General features: G+C 47.9%; 1 protein-coding gene across 1 annotated transcript in view; it reads right to left on the bottom strand.

Annotated features, from left to right (window-relative positions):
* The window catches only part of VAV3 (vav guanine nucleotide exchange factor 3), a 274,456-nt gene that overhangs the window by 78,067 nt on the left and 177,290 nt on the right, over positions 1–19,099 (bottom strand). The window contains exons 16-19 of the mRNA XM_037050442.1: positions 18,136–18,237; positions 17,724–17,824; positions 5,620–5,645; positions 161–206 (exon numbers count right to left, since the gene is read on the bottom strand). Of these exons, the coding sequence (XP_036906337.1) occupies positions 161–206; positions 5,620–5,645; positions 17,724–17,824; positions 18,136–18,237 (275 nt within the window). The remainder of the gene's footprint in view (positions 1–160; positions 207–5,619; positions 5,646–17,723; positions 17,825–18,135; positions 18,238–19,099) is intronic.

The following is a 19,099-nucleotide window of genomic DNA, read 5'->3' as shown; positions in this document are numbered from 1 at the left end:
CCCTGTCCTAGGCGGCTCTGTCCAGTGAATGATTGACACGTTAGATCGTTGCCTCCTGGGCAAACTGCGGGGAACAAAGGCCGACACTCTGGCCAGCTTTCTACAGCGAGTCTCGTGTATTGTCCTACTCATAACTATAGATGTACAACCAGAAACATACCTGGATCCACCTGTCGGGAGCCTCTGCGCAGTCCATTCGTCCGTTTCTGTGCGGAAAGGGAAAACAAAGATTCCGTGTTATTACAGTGACTGACCTTGGAAAGGACCCAATAAACACCACAAAACCTTAACCGAACAAACTGCTGAATCTTAGTGACGGGATCTAGAGGTTCGTTATGCTAATACTTCAAACCGGTACTTAAAGTTTTTCATTAAAATTTTAATTGAAGAAACTGGTTTTGTTTTGTTTTGTTTTGTTTTCAAAAAAGGATATTACTTCCTGACACTTTGGAAGGCCAGTGAGTGTTGTGCCTTTTCCATGAGAAAGTATGACTAACTTCGATCTAAACACGTGGTTCTGAAGTTTGTTTTCGTAATTTAACCTTCTTGCTCCTCTGCTAAGTCTCCCACTTGAACGCCAGGGCACTGTAGCTATTAATGCTCATCGGCGCACTGTGAGAAAGACACAGCTCTCCATTTGCCATCTCTGGGTACCAGGACTCGTTTTTTGAAGTCGTAATGACTGCGGGAAATGAGAGAACAAAGACCATCTTGGCTGGACAATGTTCCCAGCAAAGACATCTGACACCCAAGACTCTATCCAGCTGTTTTGGAGGCCTGACCGACCAGACTAGAATGGGGGTCTCCCACAACAAGGCTCTCGGGATCTGACTTTAGCAAACACATCAGTGAGAATGGTCTTTTCACTGTGCATCGTCGGTTGTATCTTAATTCTCTATGAGACAAAACAGGCGTGCGGCTTCTGAACCATAACAGCAAACTCTTATCACAGAAAAACCACTGAGAAAAACCACGCATGACAGAAAGTATAGATAAGATGCAAAACAAAAGAGATTTCAAACTGTTGAAAATGCATCGTACCAAGTTCAATTTCATATCAAATTCATGCCTGCCTCATAACCATGGTAATCTCACTGATTCATAAGGACTCAAGTTTCATTTTTTATTGTATTACTGGATGAAATGCACACCATATAATTCTAGAACCACCATGTAATTCAGATTTTCTCTTCATGTGTGGTGGGGATGGTGCCTGTGTGTGGAGACTTGGTTTCACTCAGAGCACATGTGGCTTTGCTCAGCACACACTTGCCACAGGTTTTTCTTTGGGTTCCTCCTGCTATTGCCTTTCACAAGTTAAATGGGTGAGACGGAGTCTTGTGGATTTCTAGGGGGCTCTAAGCCATGTTAGGCAGGCGTTCAGGGTTCTCAAGTGATAGCGAATTGGAGAAATCTTTTAAATACAATTTCTGTCATTAACCCAACTACTTTCCAAATGGATGTGTAAAAAGGCCAACAGGACCGCTAACATCGGCGTGGTGAACAAGACGGCTATTGGAACTGGAAGGACGGGTTACCAAGAGAGCCACTGTATATGAGAGGACAATGTAGTTCCGGCCCTCGAGGGGGCCCAGGCACAGAAGGGGACTTGTGGGCAGTGACTAGTCACATAACCTGGAAGGTTATGATAACCTGGAAGGAAACTGCCTTCAAAGAAAAACACCTTCTCCCTGAAACTGTATCCAAAGTTGTGGAGCTCTGTGCAAAGGACAATGAACACAACTGACCACCTTTCCTACTTAAGGGGTGGATACTTTGCTGTCATTTCCTTCCTGTACAGCTGTCCACCTTCCTAATGTACGAGAGAAGCTGCCTTTCTACTGACGTCACGACATCTGCTGTCAGCGTGCCGGGGAGGCCAAAAGGAATTCAGCCTGTGGGCCTTCGTCCTGGAATGCCAGGACTAGTAAAGAACACGCAGGCATGACCCACGCACACGGACCACAGTGCAGAGGTTCCCTGAGGGAAGGGCGGATGAGGGCTGGGTGGAGGTGAGCAAAGGGTTGGGGCGGGGGGGGGCGGGAATGAGGACATCTGTAACAGCGTCGACAATAAAAATAAAGTAAAACTATAAACTTGAAATGTGAAGAAAGAACCCAAGTTCAAGAGCAGCTCTCTCTTTTACCTTAGGAGCGAGGATTGAATGAGGCACATGGTGCAGTAGTTAAGAGAAGGAATTCTAGACTCAGCCTGCCCACGTTCAAACTCACACCATCACGGCAGCTGTCTGATCGTGAACTAGCTAACGCCTCTGGGCCTGTTTGGGTCTCCAGTTTCCAACGGGGATAATATCCCCATCTGGGGTAGTACCGGCAGCTACTAGAGCGTTTGTGGGGAGAAGTAAACGAGTTACTTATGTTTAGTGCTTGGAACGGTTTCTGACACATAGTAAGGATTATCTTAAGTGATAGCTTACTATTATTATTGTTATTGTCATTATTAACTCTGTGGTATCTTGCATGTTTAAATTCCCATAAAGAACAAATTCTTCTACTAAGTGACTGCCTTGCTGCTTGTGTTTCAGCTTCTTTCTCCAGAAAGTCATCGAAAATCAGTGACCTTGAGAATAGAACCGTCTGTGCAACAGGAGTGGGCAGTGGGACAAGCCATAATCTGGTGAATTAAACAAACAGATAAACAAATAAACAAGGCCCTGGCTGGTGCGGCTCAGTGGACTGAGTGCCAGCCTGTGAACCTAAAGGTCACTGGTTCAATTCCCAGTCAGGGTACATGTTTGGGTTGTGGGCCAGGTCCCCAGTAGGGGGCATGTGAGAGGTAACCACACATTGATATTTCTCTCCCTCTCTCTCTCCCTCCCTTCTCCTTCTCTAAAAATAAATAAATCTTTTTTTTTAAAGGAGGGAATTTCAGCTACTTAGACCAAGTACATTTGGAGAGTTTGAGGTAATTTAGACTTCAAAAGCATTTAACAAGTATTTTATATTATAAACAATCTGGAAATGTTTAGCAGAACATATTCAAACATACTCTCCTCCTTTCTCTACATCCTCAACAGCCTGGGTCAGAGCTGGACAGGAGCTCGTCCCCAGTGGAAGCGTTGGGTGCACTTCCCAGGCATCTCTAGGAGCCCCCCACTTTACAGACCCCTGCAATGCAGACTCAGTCTCCAGAACATTCCCTGTCTCCCTTGATCTACTTAGAACTGGTGAGGGTTGTGGGTGGGGGAGGACAACCAAAGAACCTAGTTTTACTTCTCAAATCATTATCTATTTATTGCCTTGTCTTTCTCTGAAAGACATACCTCGATTGCCTAAGAAACTCTCTTCTCAGCTTTTTGGGGACAAACCTAATTCTCTGTTGATTTTGCCCACAAAACAAGCAAAGGTTCACTTGGTCTGTGGCCACTGGCTTCGGGTCTGCTACCTGATTTGAAGGGGGAACCCCCTAGGGGGAGGAACAGATGGAAAGAAGAGTGTGTTACATGGGCCTGAAGGGAGAACCACGCTTCCCGGAGCCAGCACTGGCTGCCAAAGGCCCACTCTGGAATGGGAGCGAGGTGAGCCTCCCAGGGGTGGTCCAGGGGCACCCACGGGTTCTGTGGCCCCTGAGCGCTGGCCTACCTTGACCCTGAACTGTAACATGAAAAATAAAAAGTTCACCGTCATGGCCACTGAAAGGGGAAGAGAACAGGATGGGTACATGGAGGAAAAGGTCTTCAGGAGAGAGGGCGAGATAAAAGGTACAGAGCTTCCAGAAGGTCTTCCTCGCTCAGTTCCGGGAGGACTCCTGAGCATCCCGAGAGCATCCGTCTGCAGAGTGAAAGTCTCGGTGGGCAAAGTGCGGTGACAGGCACTCCCTACTTCCATCTGCTCTGAGTCCCCCTACACTGGGCTCAGGCAGAGATTATTAGCAGAATCACACGGTAAATGAAAATTACACCATCCTAGTCAGAAGTCGCTAAAACACTAATGCTACATTTTTAAAACTCAATGTGAAAATTAATTCCTTTCCTGACAGGCTTACGTGTAACTTCTAAGAGTACAAAAAGGCCTGGGGAGAATTATTCAGGATCATGTGAAAATTATCACCCCCTTCTCACTAGTGCACCATCTTTGTGTAAACACACCCACTGCACGTCACTTAAATAAAATGAAGTGAAATCATCTTCCCTGGGGAAAACAATAATGTCTATATCTAATAGGATGAATGTGAAGTGACATGAGTTCAAGTTTGGAGCTACAAAGAAGGCTGTCTCGGTGATCCAACAACAGCCTGAGTGCACGAGAGAGAAAACTGCTTTCCAAGAAGTTCACTCGAACTTCTGTTCCATAGTCCCGATGAGAAACCTTACCTGTCGACTAAACGCTAAAAGAAATTTTACAGTGATTTATTTCTGCCCTGGAAAACTTGTGCTGCCTATTTCTTAAATTATTATTATCTTGTTATATACTCTTTTGATCTAGATTCTAAAATACAGTCAACTAATTCATTGAAGAGGTACCTATGAATCTCCTCATATCACATTCTTGATATCCTACGTCAAAAAATGATGTGCTTATGCAAAAACTGTAGGAAAAACTTACCTCTTATTTGACATCTTGCTGGGCTTTTCATTATTTTTACCAACTATACTAAATGCCAGCCTACTCAAAGTACACAAATATTACACCACTCTTCATGAGAAATAATTGTGTTAAAATAATCTGGCATAGAATGTCTTTGTCTTTCTTTCATTCTGAAATTCTCAAAGAGCTGCACCTTAGGTTCACATAATATCACACATATTTTATATCTGAATCTCCTTTGCTATGACATTATTTTGGGGGAGGTCGGGTAAGAAATTTGTTACTTTTGGTTGAAGGCCAAGACCATGGCTGCCTGGAATTGGTCCTATTTTTCATTCTTTTCTTATTAAAAAAAATAACTTTATTCTAAGTGGTAACAGGAAGCACATACTTCTAAAGCATTAGACCTAAGATTCGGTGTAAAACCGAAAGGCAATGGTTATCAGATCTGGATTGGATCAATAAGACACGATAGGAACCGTGTTTGTGTTCAAATGTAAAGCCCTGGGAACATAAAACCACATCCTTACAGGAGCAATGTTAGAACGTGTTTTCTTTGGTTTTTGTTTTTTTTTTTTTTTGCTAGCAACTGCTGGGCAGAGACACGTTTCCTGACTGCAGCAGGTCCCGCCAGCTTCCCGGGATGACGGCCACCATCCTTCTGTGCAAACAGGATCAAAGCCACCCCAACCCAGGGCGTTCACAAGCCTCAGGGTTTTGTGGAACTCTGCAGCAGAGAACTAGGGAACTGCGTCCCCATGCTCACGCCACAAGATTGCCACAGCATTTATTGGAAATTTGCCTGAATCAGTGAGAGTCTGAAAGTTCCATTTCACACACTAAGCTTGAACTGAACGTCCACATTTTCCCCTCTACGTGAGATCCCCGGCAGGTGACTGAGAACCCCCTCCGACTGAACCTGCGCCTTTCCTTCCGAGCACTTAGTTGCTCGCTCTGTCTCCACCCATTTTTCAAAGGTGCATTTACCATTCTGAGAGCTCAAGCCCACTTCAGTGAGCAAACATCCTGAAAAGCAAAAGTTCTATAAAAAAAGGTGAAATGTTGATCTTACCTCCGGTGCTTTGAGCATCCCTGGTTCTGAAACAAACATAAAAATTGGCATGGTCAGTGTCAGGTGCTTTGGTTTGGGGAGCAGCCTCCGCTGGTTCTGTGCAGCGTGGTCAGACCCGACTGCTTTGCTTTCGTAACTAATACCTGTAACACACTTCCAGGGCCCCTCCGGCTGGGCTAGGAACTGTTTTGCAACTCCGCTGCTCCTGCCTTATTGGCTTGTCAGGAAAGTGACTCATGGCTCCAAATGCCTTCTCGGTTATGCGGAACTTTTTCAATTGTTTATCAAGCAATGTGAATCCAACCACAGAAAGCTCCTTGACACGGTGGCTTGCCCTAAATTAACGTGTGTTAGAGAGAGCTAAGTGGGCACTTTCTTTCGATAGAGTGGATGTCAAGACTCAACCCACCAAGTTACACAGGTATTGTTACATTGACTATTGGTGACCATGGCGCACAGAACACAAAACAATATTGCACATAATTTTTTCATGAAGTGGCTACAGCTCTTATTTTTAATTTTTATTGATTGATTTTAGAAAGAGAGAGGAGGAAGAGGGGGGACATCTATTTGTTATTTCACTTGTTCCTGCATTCATTGATTGATTCTTGTATGTGCCCCGAGCGGGGATCCAACCCACAACTTTGGCATTTAGGGATGACGCTCTGACCAGCTGAGCTATGCGGCCAGGGCTCCGGTGCTTATTTTTAACTTGGGGGAGGAGGACAGATCAATGTAAAGATGCAAATCAAAACAAAAGACTGGATTCCAACGCGGATTCCCCCCTCCTCCTTAGTTTACTTGTCTCTGTACAGAAACGGTCATCTCCGTGGCATTTCAGTTCCTGCAAATGACGAGCAGGCCCCAGGGGCCCAGGGCTCTTCAGGTGAGTGACACACAGCAAGGCCCGGGGGCTGCTCTGCGATCAGAGGCACGGACTGCACCTGGGAAACCCAGTGGGCACTGTCCTGGCTCCTTTCCTCAGGAGCACCTATACGTGTTACAACTTCTCCATACCGTGAAGAAAAACAATCCATCATTTTGAGACTATGCCTAGACTTTTCTCATCCAAAGTGATCCTCTAAAGAAGGATCTGGAAGGAAAAAAAAAAGACACCAAGGGGGGAAAAAAATCAGGAGAAAAGGGGCGAGCCTAAAAGCGTGCTCTCTTGGCCTAAGGGAACCCCGTGCGGAGGTTCCAAGAAGCCCCCCTAGCTGAGTGCACGGGGAAACCACCCCTGGGAACACCTGACTGGCTGCCACAGGTCTCCCGGCACGGGCAGACTGCCCAGGGCAGGGGACGGACCTTGTTTTGCTTCATGTGGATCTTGAGGACTACTCCTGATTAATGGAAAAAGATGGTCATGGGCAAAAGGTCACCTTTCTGAGAAAAGCTAAGTCTGCCTCCCTTGTTAACTTCTGACCCTCGCACCCTTTTTTCAAAGATAGCCNAAAAAAGACACCAAGGGGGGAAAAAAATCAGGAGAAAAGGGGCGAGCCTAAAAGCGTGCTCTCTTGGCCTAAGGGAACCCGTGTGGAGGTTCCAAGAAGCCCCCCTAGCTGAGTGCACGGGGAAACCGCCCCTGGGCACACCTGACTGGCTGCCACAGGTCTCCCGGCTCGGGCAGACTGCCCAGGGCAGGGGACGGACCTTGTTTTGCTTCATGTGGATCTTGAGGACTACTCCTGATTAATGGAAAAAGATGGTCATGGGCAAAAGGTCACCTTTCTGAGAAAAGCTAAGTCTGCCTCCCTTGTTAACTTCTGACCCTCGCACCCTTTTTTCAAAGATAGCCAGTCAGGTCTGCAGTCTGCCCCCGCCACCTCTGTCCCCTGCCCCCGGACCCACCTCTGGAAGCCGGCAGGCTTACAGACAAAAGGCTACCTGAGAGGATTCGTTTGGGGACGGGGTCTCTACCAGCACCGCCTGGCTTAGAATCCAGGCTAAACTTGGGTTGTAATTCCTGTCTCACTGGTTTGACCAAAAAGACCAACCCGCAGAACAGCCCTAAACCACTTTCTTCTCCAAGCAGTGAGTTCGAGGGAGCCCGACCTGGACTCAGAAACTGCGGGAAGCACCACACAGCAGTGGGCCTTCCGCGGAGACTGAGGAAACTGGGCTACTTCTGGAAGGCCTCTCGCACTGGAAAACCCCAGACGTTTGGGGTTTGGTGTTCACGCCTGAGTGTGCCCCTTCATTTCCATTCAAAAGTATCTTTTGTGGGGGGGCCTCTGCATGGAAGGGCTTCTATGTCTTGGGGAAGTAGGACTTTTACAATATGTTTTGAATGTATTATTTTTGGCATAAAACTGGTGCTAACCCACATGGCAGTAGCTGTCACACCCTGCTCCATGTGGGTCCCCTGGGAGGTCCTCGGGATGAGGAGACAGTGGCCTCCAAGGTGGCACTGAGCTGTGCAGACACACACAACTCTTTACCCTGAAAATGGGCCCAGGAACGGAAAGACCCTCACTTGCAGCTCTTCGTATCTTGCTGCATGGGGTTAAGGGCCTGCTGGCCAGCCACTTGCACAGGGCCCAGCAGGCCCATGTGGGAACAGCCAGGGCTCAGCTGACACCCTACTCAATGCTCCTCCTTCACTTTGCCCACTTCTCGCCGTCCCTGCTCCCTTTGCTGGGATCACAGAGTCACTCTCCTTATCGCTCTTACTGGATGTGCTAAGAACTGCCCTACGCAAAGCCTCGGCCGTGTAACCCACCGAGGAAAACAGGAAAAGGGCCATGGGCTGGGTGCAATGCCACCTTCCCTGGGGGGACCTGTCCGTCACCACCACTCCCTGTCCTCACGGCCCGCACTCGCCACCTGCGGAAGGGGCCCCTGTCTTCCCTGGAGCTGGCCTGCAGCCGTTCACACCCTGACCTGCTCAGGCTGGGCAGAACATAAATAAGGACTCTGCAACCTCGTGCCTTCTATCCAGTTGTATTTCAGAGGAGCATTCTATAAATTTTCAGAAGATAGGGCAAACGCCGATGGGCTGGGCTCGGACTCCGCTCTGAGTTCAGGAATGCTTAGCCAGGCCCCTTCCCTCACACTCTTCTGGTTGCTCTGAAGCCCATGCTGTTGAACTGACAGGCTCCCTCTCAGACATCACGTAGGTGCTGATGGCCACAGCGACACAAGAGCGTGTGAACTTCAACCGAAATAACAGGGGGGAGAGAGCAAAACCCGACTGCAGCTCTGTTCCACCCGCTTTCTGAGCAGAAACTTACCGTGGCCGGGGCAGGAGAAGAAGAACCCCTGTGGGTGAAGGAGGCTATGGAAACGCCACCCTGATTCTCCAGGCTACCAGCCCATCCCCCACCTCCCAATGCGGACCCAAAGCTAAGACATCAGATCCCTAGAAGCCTTTTCAAGTCACAGCTCCGCACCGGGACTACAGCACTGAAGGCCGATGACCAACGTACCCACTTCAGCTGAACTCGGGCCAACCAGGAAGGCTGCTGGTTGACACCTGGAGAAAGAAATCTCTAGCTCTGGCTGCTGCTTCTGGGAACTGCCTTAGGGTAGTAAGTCGATTCTGCAAATTTCCCAAAAGATTTTAATCCACAACTCATCTTTCCCCTGCAGCCTATTTCTCAGGCTCCTGCAGATCAAAGTGCAACATGTTCTTCCCCTTTCGGGACTCTTTCCAGACGGTGACTCCCAGGCCCTCCGGGGGTTTGTGCCTCGCATTCTTTCCTCCTGTCCCGACCGGTTGAACGTGAGTCAGAGAAGCGGCGTGGCTGAGGCGCCGGGCTTTGCAGAGCCCCGTCTCCGGTGCCAGCTCGGGGCTCTGCGTGCGTGTTTGTGCGAGAGAAACGGTCTTCGCTGGGGCTTGAGACTCAACTCATATAACTCGTGGTGTAAATAAACTTCAGTCCTAGCGTGTTCGCCCAATGCCAGTGACTCCCAGTGCATGCATTATCACCCAGTTCGCTTCGTCTCCTACCTGGAGCTCTACTCCTTAAGGTTAAACAAATCCATACCCAGTAAGACCATCGGTCCCAAAAGGGGCCGCAGAAAAGTCATTACCAGGTGTCTTCCTAGCTAAAACATGCTATTTTGGTCCAACATGAAAACTAAAAGACAGAGGGACTGACTGTTTGGGAGGTGGTCCTCTGCCCCTTACGTCCACCACTCAGATCTACAGCAGCGTTTTGAAGGGAAAAAAGAAAGAAAGAAAACTATAAATAATACTTGGAAAGAGGCTTTGAGTCCGAGTCTTTTCAGAAGCTCTAACAGGAATCCAACCACATAACAGCTTCCAGGTCACTTTAAAAATGATTAATAGCGCATTCAACTGACCCCAACAGTTAAGCGGAAGGAACAATCACGATCCTCAAGTGGGAAACTGTCTCACTGAGTTAGAAGAGAGGACCTCTGTAAAAGGGGTTAAGGAACAGGATGCAGAACCAACGCCGGGTTTGGGTTATGTAACCAATGATCAAGCCTCTGTTCACGGAAAACTAACGTCCTCAAGTACCCAGTGCTAGAAGGCTGGAATAAAGTTCTACTCGAGTTGCTTATTAGCTCACGTTAAAATACTGCAATACTATTTATAAATGAGCTGTTTCCGATGCTAACTCGGGGGGCAGGCTCTAGGCAGCAGACTTGCAGGGTTAAATCTTTAGGATCCCAAGACACCCCCTTCCCAATGCAGCTGGCCTACATAACAGAGTGACTGCCCAGAGAAGCAGGTGGGGCTCTGCTTCGGTTAAATATTAGAACAGCTGGGGCTTGCATTGGCACCCACGGGGAAGGTGCCTTAAACTGAAGTCGTCTGCTCCAGCGGTATTTGCCTCGCAGAGTTGCTTCCTGTGTTTAAACTGAGGGGGTGCAAAGGAAGTTATAGTGATCGATGCCGCAGCAAGACAGGGAATGAAGGGTTTTTAGCCACATGTTGTAGGAGGGCAAGGACACAAAACGTCCCCAGAGGTGGCAGTCGCGGATGAGACCTCCACGGGGGGAATACTGGGAGAAAGAAACAGCACTCCAAAATTGCATCAGCTTTGCAGTGACTTGTTCAGTCTCATATAATGGAGTTTGTGCCGTAATTAAGCTGGGAAGTTGTGGCAGTACACGTCCACGTCCACGTTGACCACTGAGGTTGGCATGGCAAACGTGAAGGCATCGACTCAAGTTCAGTGGAAAAAAGAATCCAACTGCCTGCTCTCTATGGCCACGCAAATTTTCAAATATGAAGACGTACACTAATCACCCAACCTTCACACGTGTTTCCCAGCTGCACAGTTTGTCTTACAAATGTAAAAAAATAATTAAAATACCTTTTTTGCATACTTCATATGTACTTGAGTTCATAATCCGTCACAGTCAGATATTAATGAGAATGAATTGCTTCCTTCCTTCAGGAATGCACGGCATTTCTGCCAAGTAATTATTATTTCAAGGATGAATGAAGACTAGATAAATTTAGGGGATATAGAGCATGAACTATAAAAGATTTCTGAAGCCAGAGAAGACAACCTCCAGAGAAGGCTTAACTTCCACAGAAAGAAGTGCCCCGGAGCTTCTGAAACGTTTCATGGTTCGCATGTAGCCACGTCCAACACCAGGAAGGACAGCTGCGGGATTAACCACATCACACGGTGCACCCTGACTTGGGACACATTCCCCGCCGTGAAGGAGCCGCTCACCTCCTAGAGGAATGTCAGAGACTCCAGGGCTCGCCACACACAGTCCCTGCGTCCCACTCCAACGTCCCGCTGCCCCTGCCCTTCAGTTGAGATCACATGACTGGTGTTAACCAACAGGCTGTGAGCTAACAAAATGGCATTGCTCCCTTCCAGTCCATGGGTCTGAAGAGCTGCAACCCCCTGGAGGCCACGCGTTGAAAGGGCAGCATCACAGACTGGTCCCCAAGCCCTTACTTAGAAGGGGGCGATCCCAGAGGGCCAGGAACCCAAAGCGCTGTGTGTGTGTGTGTGTGTGTGTGTTTGTGTGAAATAAACTGCTACATGTTAGAGCCCCTGGGATTGTGGGGGTTTCCTAGGCGCCCCAACACTGCCTAACTTTGGCAAATACATAAAGTCCACACAGGAACGGATTAGAGAACAAATCAGACCAGTGTTGGGTGGTCGAGGGAGGTTAGGTGATTGGCCAAGAGCTGGGAGCAGAGGAAGGAAAGGAAGAGTAAGATCTCGGGACTTTGGGGGGAAAAGAAAGTGCATTTCAATGGAGGAGACAGGAAGAGTCGAGCAAGAATTCCAAGAATGGATTCACTGGGTCAGGGGGCAAATTCCCCCAGAAATAAAGGTGCTTTTGTCATCAGATGTCCTGTCAGCTGGTTCATTTTCCAGCCGCTCGCCACCCTAACCGAGGTGCCCTAACCTCAGTGGGAAAGGCCCGATGGTGCTCAGGGCCGACCCTTGCTTTGCATAAGTATTAGAAGGGAAGGTCTCTTATGGTTCCATATAAATTTTTGAAGTGTTTGTTCTATGTCTGTGAAATATGCCATTGGTACTTTAGTAGGTATTGCATTGAATCTGTAAATTGCTTTGGGTAGTATGGACATTTTGATGATGTTAATTCTTCCAATCCATGAACACGGTATATGTTTCCATTTATTTGTGTCTTCCTTGATTTCTATCTTCAGTGTTGTGTAGTTTTCTGCATACAGGTCTTTTACCTCCTTGGTTAGGTTTGGAAAGGGGAGGGAGGCGGGGAGCATGGGGCGGGGGGCGGGCAGGGTTGGGAATATAAGAGAGAAACCTGTACTTGAACAAGAATTAAAAATTATATTTAAAAAAATTAAAAATGAGGATAATATCAACAGCCTCTGGGCCAACATTTGCATCATAGTACTAAAAAAAAAAAAAAAAAAAAGGGAAGGGAAAGGTCAACTCAGTGTGCTATCACTCATTCTTTGTTTTTTTTTCACTTAACAAATAGTGTTATTTACCTTTTAATTTTAACTGTTGTTCAAGTACAGTTTTCTGCCTTTTCCTCCCATCCCAGCCCACCCTCCCAGCCTTCCCCACCTCCCTCCCGTTTCTATTCCCCCCCCCCTTTTATTGTCCACGTGTCTTTTATACTTTTTCCTGCAGGAACATCACTCATTCTTAAAGTGCCAGCCAGGGCTGCCAGCACGTTTCTCTTCTGCTCAGCCAGCATCCAGCCAAGGACATCATGCCAGTTCGGAAAACCTGCACTGCTGAGTACCTCCCGCACCCCGTTCCTGGAAGCGGAAACCGAGGACTAAGCAAATCGTGAGCCAGTGATGAGGTTCTCCGCAGGATGGGAAGTGGCCCATAAAGTCCAGCTCGCCCGCGGCCTCACTATAGCACCAATCTTCCCACACTCACATCAGCCCCAGCTCACACCCACACTCTCCCCAGGGTCACAACTCCCACAATGGAAGGAACGGGAATGTCTGAAGAGAGGGTGCCCCGGGCCCCACGTTGCAGGGGGCACCTGTCCCGGAGGGCGGGACAGAGGGCTGTGGGTGGGGCTGCAAGAGCGATGCCTCTGCACCCTGAGGAGACTCCTTTCTTTCTAGGGCTCCCACCGAATCCTAATCTGAAGGCCAAAAAGGGAAGCGCCCTGGGCAGGTTCTTCCTCCTTCACGCCAAGAAGTAACTGACAGTGAGCATTCGGTGCCATCAGTCTCTTCCTAATCTTGAGCAGAACGAGACAGAAAGAGAAGAAAAGGGGGACATGATCAGGACACAGATTTGCAGACAGGACAGTGAGGGCAGCGTCGGGACGCAGGGCAGAGAGAGTCAAGAGCGCAAGGGAATTATGTTTCACACTCTAAGATGTAAATTTTGCCAGGGGTTTAACCAACCTCTCTCCTGCCTTAAAATAAACTGAAGAACCATGCAGAACAAAATCCAGAAAATGATGCTAGTTTTTAATGCATGACGTCCGGGTAAGGAAACACAATCTAAAATCTGTTGAGCACCAACAGTCTTATTCTTGGTTATCTTATTTTCATATTTTTATGACTTCACACAACAGGCCCCAGAGCTGAAGGTGTCTGTCTTTCCAGCTCGGAGACAGTCCCCGGGGACAAGAATCACACGACATCCTCCGGGACGCCTGAACTTCTCGCACTTTGAAACATTTAAACCTAAACGTGGCTGGTGGCTACTAATTTAACTAGATTCCAAAGTGTTGTTGCTGGGGTTCCAGCCAAGACGGAGGCACGGGTAGAAACGCTTCGCTTCCTCGCACAACCAAAAGGAGGATAACCGCCAACCTAAAATCAACGAACAACCAAAATCGCCAGAAAAGCAAACTGCGTGGAACTCAGACAACCAAGGAATTAAAGAAAAAATCAACCAGAACAACCAGATGGGGGGCGGCGCCGCAGAGCAGCGGGGAGGGTTGCCCCACCCAGGTGAATACCTAAGGCCCCGCCCCCTTACAACCTATCAGCTGCGCCAAGACAAAGAAATACAGCCCAAGCGAAAGAACACAGCAAAACCTCAGAAAGAGAGCTAATCAATGAGGAGATGGCCAACCTATCTGATGAAGCATTTAAAGCCCTGGTAATCAAAATGCTCACAGAGCTGATTAAGCTTGGTCAAAAAATGAGATACCCAAAATGAAATAAAGCAAAATATTCAGGGAACCAACAGTGACAAGAAGGAAACCAGGATTCAAAGCAACAATTTGGAACAAAAGGAAGAAATAAACATCCCACTGGATCAGAATGAAGAAACAAGAATCAAAAAAAAAAATGAAGAGAGGCTGAGGATTCTCTGGGACAAGCTGAAATGTTGCAATATCGGAATTATAGGGGAGCCAGAAGGAGAAGAGCAACAGCAAGAAATTGAAAACTTATTTGAACAAATAATAAAGGAGAACTTCCCCAGTCTGGCAAAGGAAATAGACTTCCAGGAAATCCAGGAAGCCCAGAGAGCCCCAAAGAAGTTGGACCCAAAGAGGAGCACACCAAGGCACATCATCATTAAGTTACCCAAGACTGAAAACAAACAGGAAATCCTAAAAGCAGCAAGAGAAAAGGAGACAGTCACCTACAAAGGAGTTCCCATCAGACTGTCAGCTGATTTCTCAAAAGAAACCTTACAGGCAAGAAGGGGCTGGAAAGAAGTATTTGAAGTCATGAAAGGTAAGGACCTACATCCAAGATGAGTCTATCCAGCAAAGCTATCCTTTAGAATGGAAGGGCAGAGAAAGTGCTTCCCAGGTAAGGTCAAGTTCAAGGAGCTCATCATCACCTAACCCTTACTATACGAAATGTTAAAGGGACTTATCTAAGAAAAAGAAGATCAAAAATATGGACAATAAAATGACAACAAACTCACAACTATCAACAAATGAACCTACAAAAATAAAAGAAAAACAATGAAAACAACAACTAAGCAAACAACCAGAACAGGAACAGAATCAGAGAAATGGACATCACACAGAGGGAGTTCAGTGGGGAGGGGGAAGGGAGGAGGAGGGGGAAAAGGTACAGGGAAGAAGCAGCATCATTGGTCGGCATAAAATACACGGGGAGAGATAAAAAATGGTATAGAAAACAGAGGACTCAGAGAACTTATATGCACGACCCAAGGACATGAACTAAGGGGGGGAATGCTGGAGGGTTGGGGGGCAGGGTGGAGGGGGGGTAAAGGGAGAAAACTGGGAAAACTGTAGTAACATAATCAATAAAAAATACTTACAAAAAAGTGTTACTGCTTAAAAAAAAACTATTAGAAAATCTCTCCTTTTCCCAGAGAAAACCAAGCACATGATTCTGCTAGGCTGTCTCACAGGGTTAGGTGTGTGCCCGGCACATGGCACCCCAGCTACTACACAGCCCAGCAGCATAGCCCAGGGCTTAGGAACCGACTCAGGACCTGGACCTTCTGGAGGTGAATCCTTGTTCTAATGATGAAACCCCTGAGACAAGCCACATGTGTCTCTGTCCTTCAGTTTGTCATCTGTAACAAGAAAAGCAATAAAACCAAGCTCCTGGGACTTTTATAGGACTCAGTGAGTGAACAGTGGCAGAGTACTTAGAACAGTACCTGACACTTCATACATATTTATTTAAAAAAAAAAAACAAACCTTTAAAGGCTAGATGCCATTATTATCCCTGTTTAAGAAGGGAAGAGAGATTGAGAAACTGGCTCCCATGTCACCCTGCAGGTTAGCTGTGGAGCCGGGCTGAACCCAGACCAGCCTGCAGTGCGGGCCAGCATCCCTGCCCCTGCCCGCCGGCTCCCACCCTGCATGGGGCTGCTCGGCCGAGGACAGACGGCAGGTGCGGGAGACATGCCACTCTGTGTCTGATGAGACCAGAAACCCCAATGGTTTCAAACTGACCATTTTATAACATAAAAGTTAACACATTAAAGTCCTTTAAATGTCATTCTTGTGTCTCACTGCAAAGTTTGGTGCTCGCTAATTTTTTTTTTTAGCCACATTAGCTCTACATCCCCAAAACAACAAGAAAATCACAGGGGGAAAAAATGACTTCTCGACGCAACACCTCGGATTCCAATACTGGGTCCCAAGTGTGCTACACGTCGGCATTGTTTCACGTGACTCCCCACAAGAGTCCTCTAATTTGCATTTTACCCACGACTAAATGAAAGCTCGGGACATTGAATTAACGTCTGCAAACTCATGTAACTAGTAAACAGCGCGGGGAAGATTTCAAGCGCCTCTGCTTGGCTCTCAACCTCTCTCCCAGACCAGCCCCTGTGGAATGGAAGAACCACACGGATCGACTCAATTACGGAATCCTTGATGGTCTCCCAGACCGAAACTCGTAAAGCTGCAGAGTTCATAGAACCACGTTATTAGCCTGTGTGGGCAAATAATGTGACTTGTCCTCAAAGACATCAAAGGATGGGGCCCATGCAAATGAGCAATGAAGTTTAAGGGATCACTTCTGTTGGGTAGACAAAGAGTAACTAACAAGAACGCTACATAATATTTCTTCCATATTTTCCAACTTTGTAGACTGTTTTTGTGACCTTCAGAAACACGAGCGGGTGCTAATCTTGTCTCCTGTACTTGACCGGCCTTGAGAAAGTTCCGGAAGCAGCCCGGGCCCACGGCGGCCCCCGGGGAGGAGGGCACGCACCGTGCAGGCATTCTGCCAACGCCCTTTTCCGAGCAGCTGCCCACCCCTCCCAGAGAACGGCTCCCAGGGCCCTGGGTGATGTCCGCCGGGGGAGCAAAGGAGAGGAGCCTGCTGTGATCTCCACTCTCTAATAGGATTCACACCATTTCTGCAGCCGGCCCCGAGATGAGCTTTTATTCTCTGGCTCCCTCCTCTTCAGATTATCCAAAATAATTCAATGTCCACCTTTTCCTCTGGGAAACTCAAAGGTTGACGCAGCTCCCTTTTGAACTCAAGCTGCTAAAGGCCCATTTCTTCTCTTCAAAAAGTGGTGCAGATTTTGAAAGGTCTGATTGATAAAACCCAGGGAAACTCAGGGGGAAAGGGACAAAGACAAAGGAGAAGAAAGAGAAAGAAGAAAGAGGCCAGGAAAGAAAGAGAAGGAAGAGAGCCCAGGAGGAGGAGAGGGAGGCGAAAGGCTACGGAACGGGTAAGGGCCAAGGGCTCAGAAGCCGGCTCCTCTAACAATCACGGGCGTTATTTTTAAAGACCGAGGGGAAAATGTTGACACAAAACCCAAAGACTCTGTGCTCTTCGTTAAATGCCAGAAAATGGCAATGTATTCAGTTCGTTAATTCATGAATTAGTCTGTGTGGTGTTTACTTCTGGTATCATTAGCATTTCTGAGCCAGATATTTAGGAGAATAAGGGAGGAGTTCGGGAACTGAAGACAGAAATGACGAAACATTTTTGGTCTGGTTTTTGTTACTCTGTCTGTCTGTTTCGGGGAGTACTCGTACAGTGTTTGTGAGATGGGGGGGCCGGGGGGGTGAAGTGGGGGGGGCCTGCGACCTCCCGAGCTCCTCTCGAAGCTTCTGCCTGCCAGGTGGGTAGAAAACTCACGTGAACCTCAGCAATTTTCTACCTGTGCTTAGAAATGACCAGTGCAGAGCGGACACACCCCAGTAAACACATAGGAAGAGTTCATCAGGCCTCCGCTGTGTTTAGCAAGTTTTATGTCCTAATTAAAGCAGAATGACAACAACAAAGGTGACTTACCAGCAGAATTAACTCTGCCACAGTTGCCCACTCTGCCCAGACACTCTTTGTGTGCTCTTGCGCCACACTTAACACACTGGTAGCCTTGATAAAATGTGCCCCTGGGAGGTAAAATGAGAGAGAGAGAGAAAGGTTAAAAGGGGCTTGGTTCCACCTTGACGAGATCCTGACTGCAAGACTGAAACCGAGGGCATGCAGTGCCGCATGCAAAGTCCTCCTGGCACTGGCCGGGGACCTCCCTGGGGTCTGGAGAACCTGTCCAGGTTCAAGGCCAAGGAAAGCTCCGGGGGGCCCAAGCGATGACGACAACCTCCTCGCTTTGGAACGTTTGGCTGGGATGTTAGAAAAGTCTGACTCACTCAGCAATTCTACCTGCTCCCTGGCACCGAGCGCCAGGCCCCCTCACACTCACCTGAGGAGCATGTGGCAGGCCTTGCAGGAGGTCACCCGGGTGAAGGTGTGCATCTTAAACTCATGGCAGTTGGAGTCGGCATGGTCTGGCCGTATGTTAGATCTACAGAAAGAGGAACAAAGGAACTTCCTGAAGGCAGGGTCACAAAGCGGCAGTCCCATCATCCAAAATCAAAGTGCACCAACATTCCATGGGGTGGAGGTCTGATTCAAGCACACAGGCTATTATATTTGCAATGCTTTCTCAAGGCCAAAAGTGTGGTTTGCCTTGAAACATGCACCGAAATCTCATAGTGTTGGAGCCAGAAACCCAGGAGGATTTAAACCACCTGGTCTTGCTCAGAGGGAGTGTTCCTGGAGAAGAGCCCCGTGAGTCAACCTGCCAGGAAAAACACAAGACATGCTGGAGCCTCACCCTGCGTCGCTGGAACACGGACCAGCTGCCGAGGGCAGCAGGGCGGGGAGGTGGGTCCGCTTTCCCCGGGCCCGTCTCTAATGTGTGTGCCGTAGTGATCTACGAACGTGAATAAAGCCACTTGGTGAAAAGTTCGGAAACACAGCACTGGTCTGATCACTGAAAACTCCCTCCTTCACAGTTGGCTCTCCTTGCCATGCCAATAAAAACTAAAACAAAATGAACTTGTCACTTAGGTCTTCTATTTTATTTGCATTACGCACGTATACAAAAATACATTAAACATGCCACCAACGGACATTCACGCCGCATTTTCTCTGTGCTGATACTGTGACCACCACATGTTGTTCATTGTTACGTTGAGCCTTCACAGCAGGTCCTAGTGGTGTGGTCCTCATAATGCCACTAGTTTGCAAGCCGGGGCGCACAGGCTCACGCCGATGGAAAGAAAATGGCACAGTCAGGAACTCCAACCCAGGCGTGTGCTTCTCGTCACTGAAGCTATGCATTAGTCCCCTTAATACTACTAGATTTTGGAGTCGGTGGGTAT

The sequence above is a fragment of the Sturnira hondurensis genome, unplaced genomic scaffold, assembly GCF_014824575.4.
Source record: "Sturnira hondurensis isolate 20B ecotype Veracruz unplaced genomic scaffold, ASM1482457v3 Scaffold0006799, whole genome shotgun sequence".
Classification (NCBI taxonomy): domain Eukaryota; kingdom Metazoa; phylum Chordata; class Mammalia; order Chiroptera; family Phyllostomidae; genus Sturnira; species Sturnira hondurensis.
The sequence above is the reverse complement of the archived record's forward strand: the minus strand, read 5'-3'. Positions and strand labels throughout refer to the sequence as shown.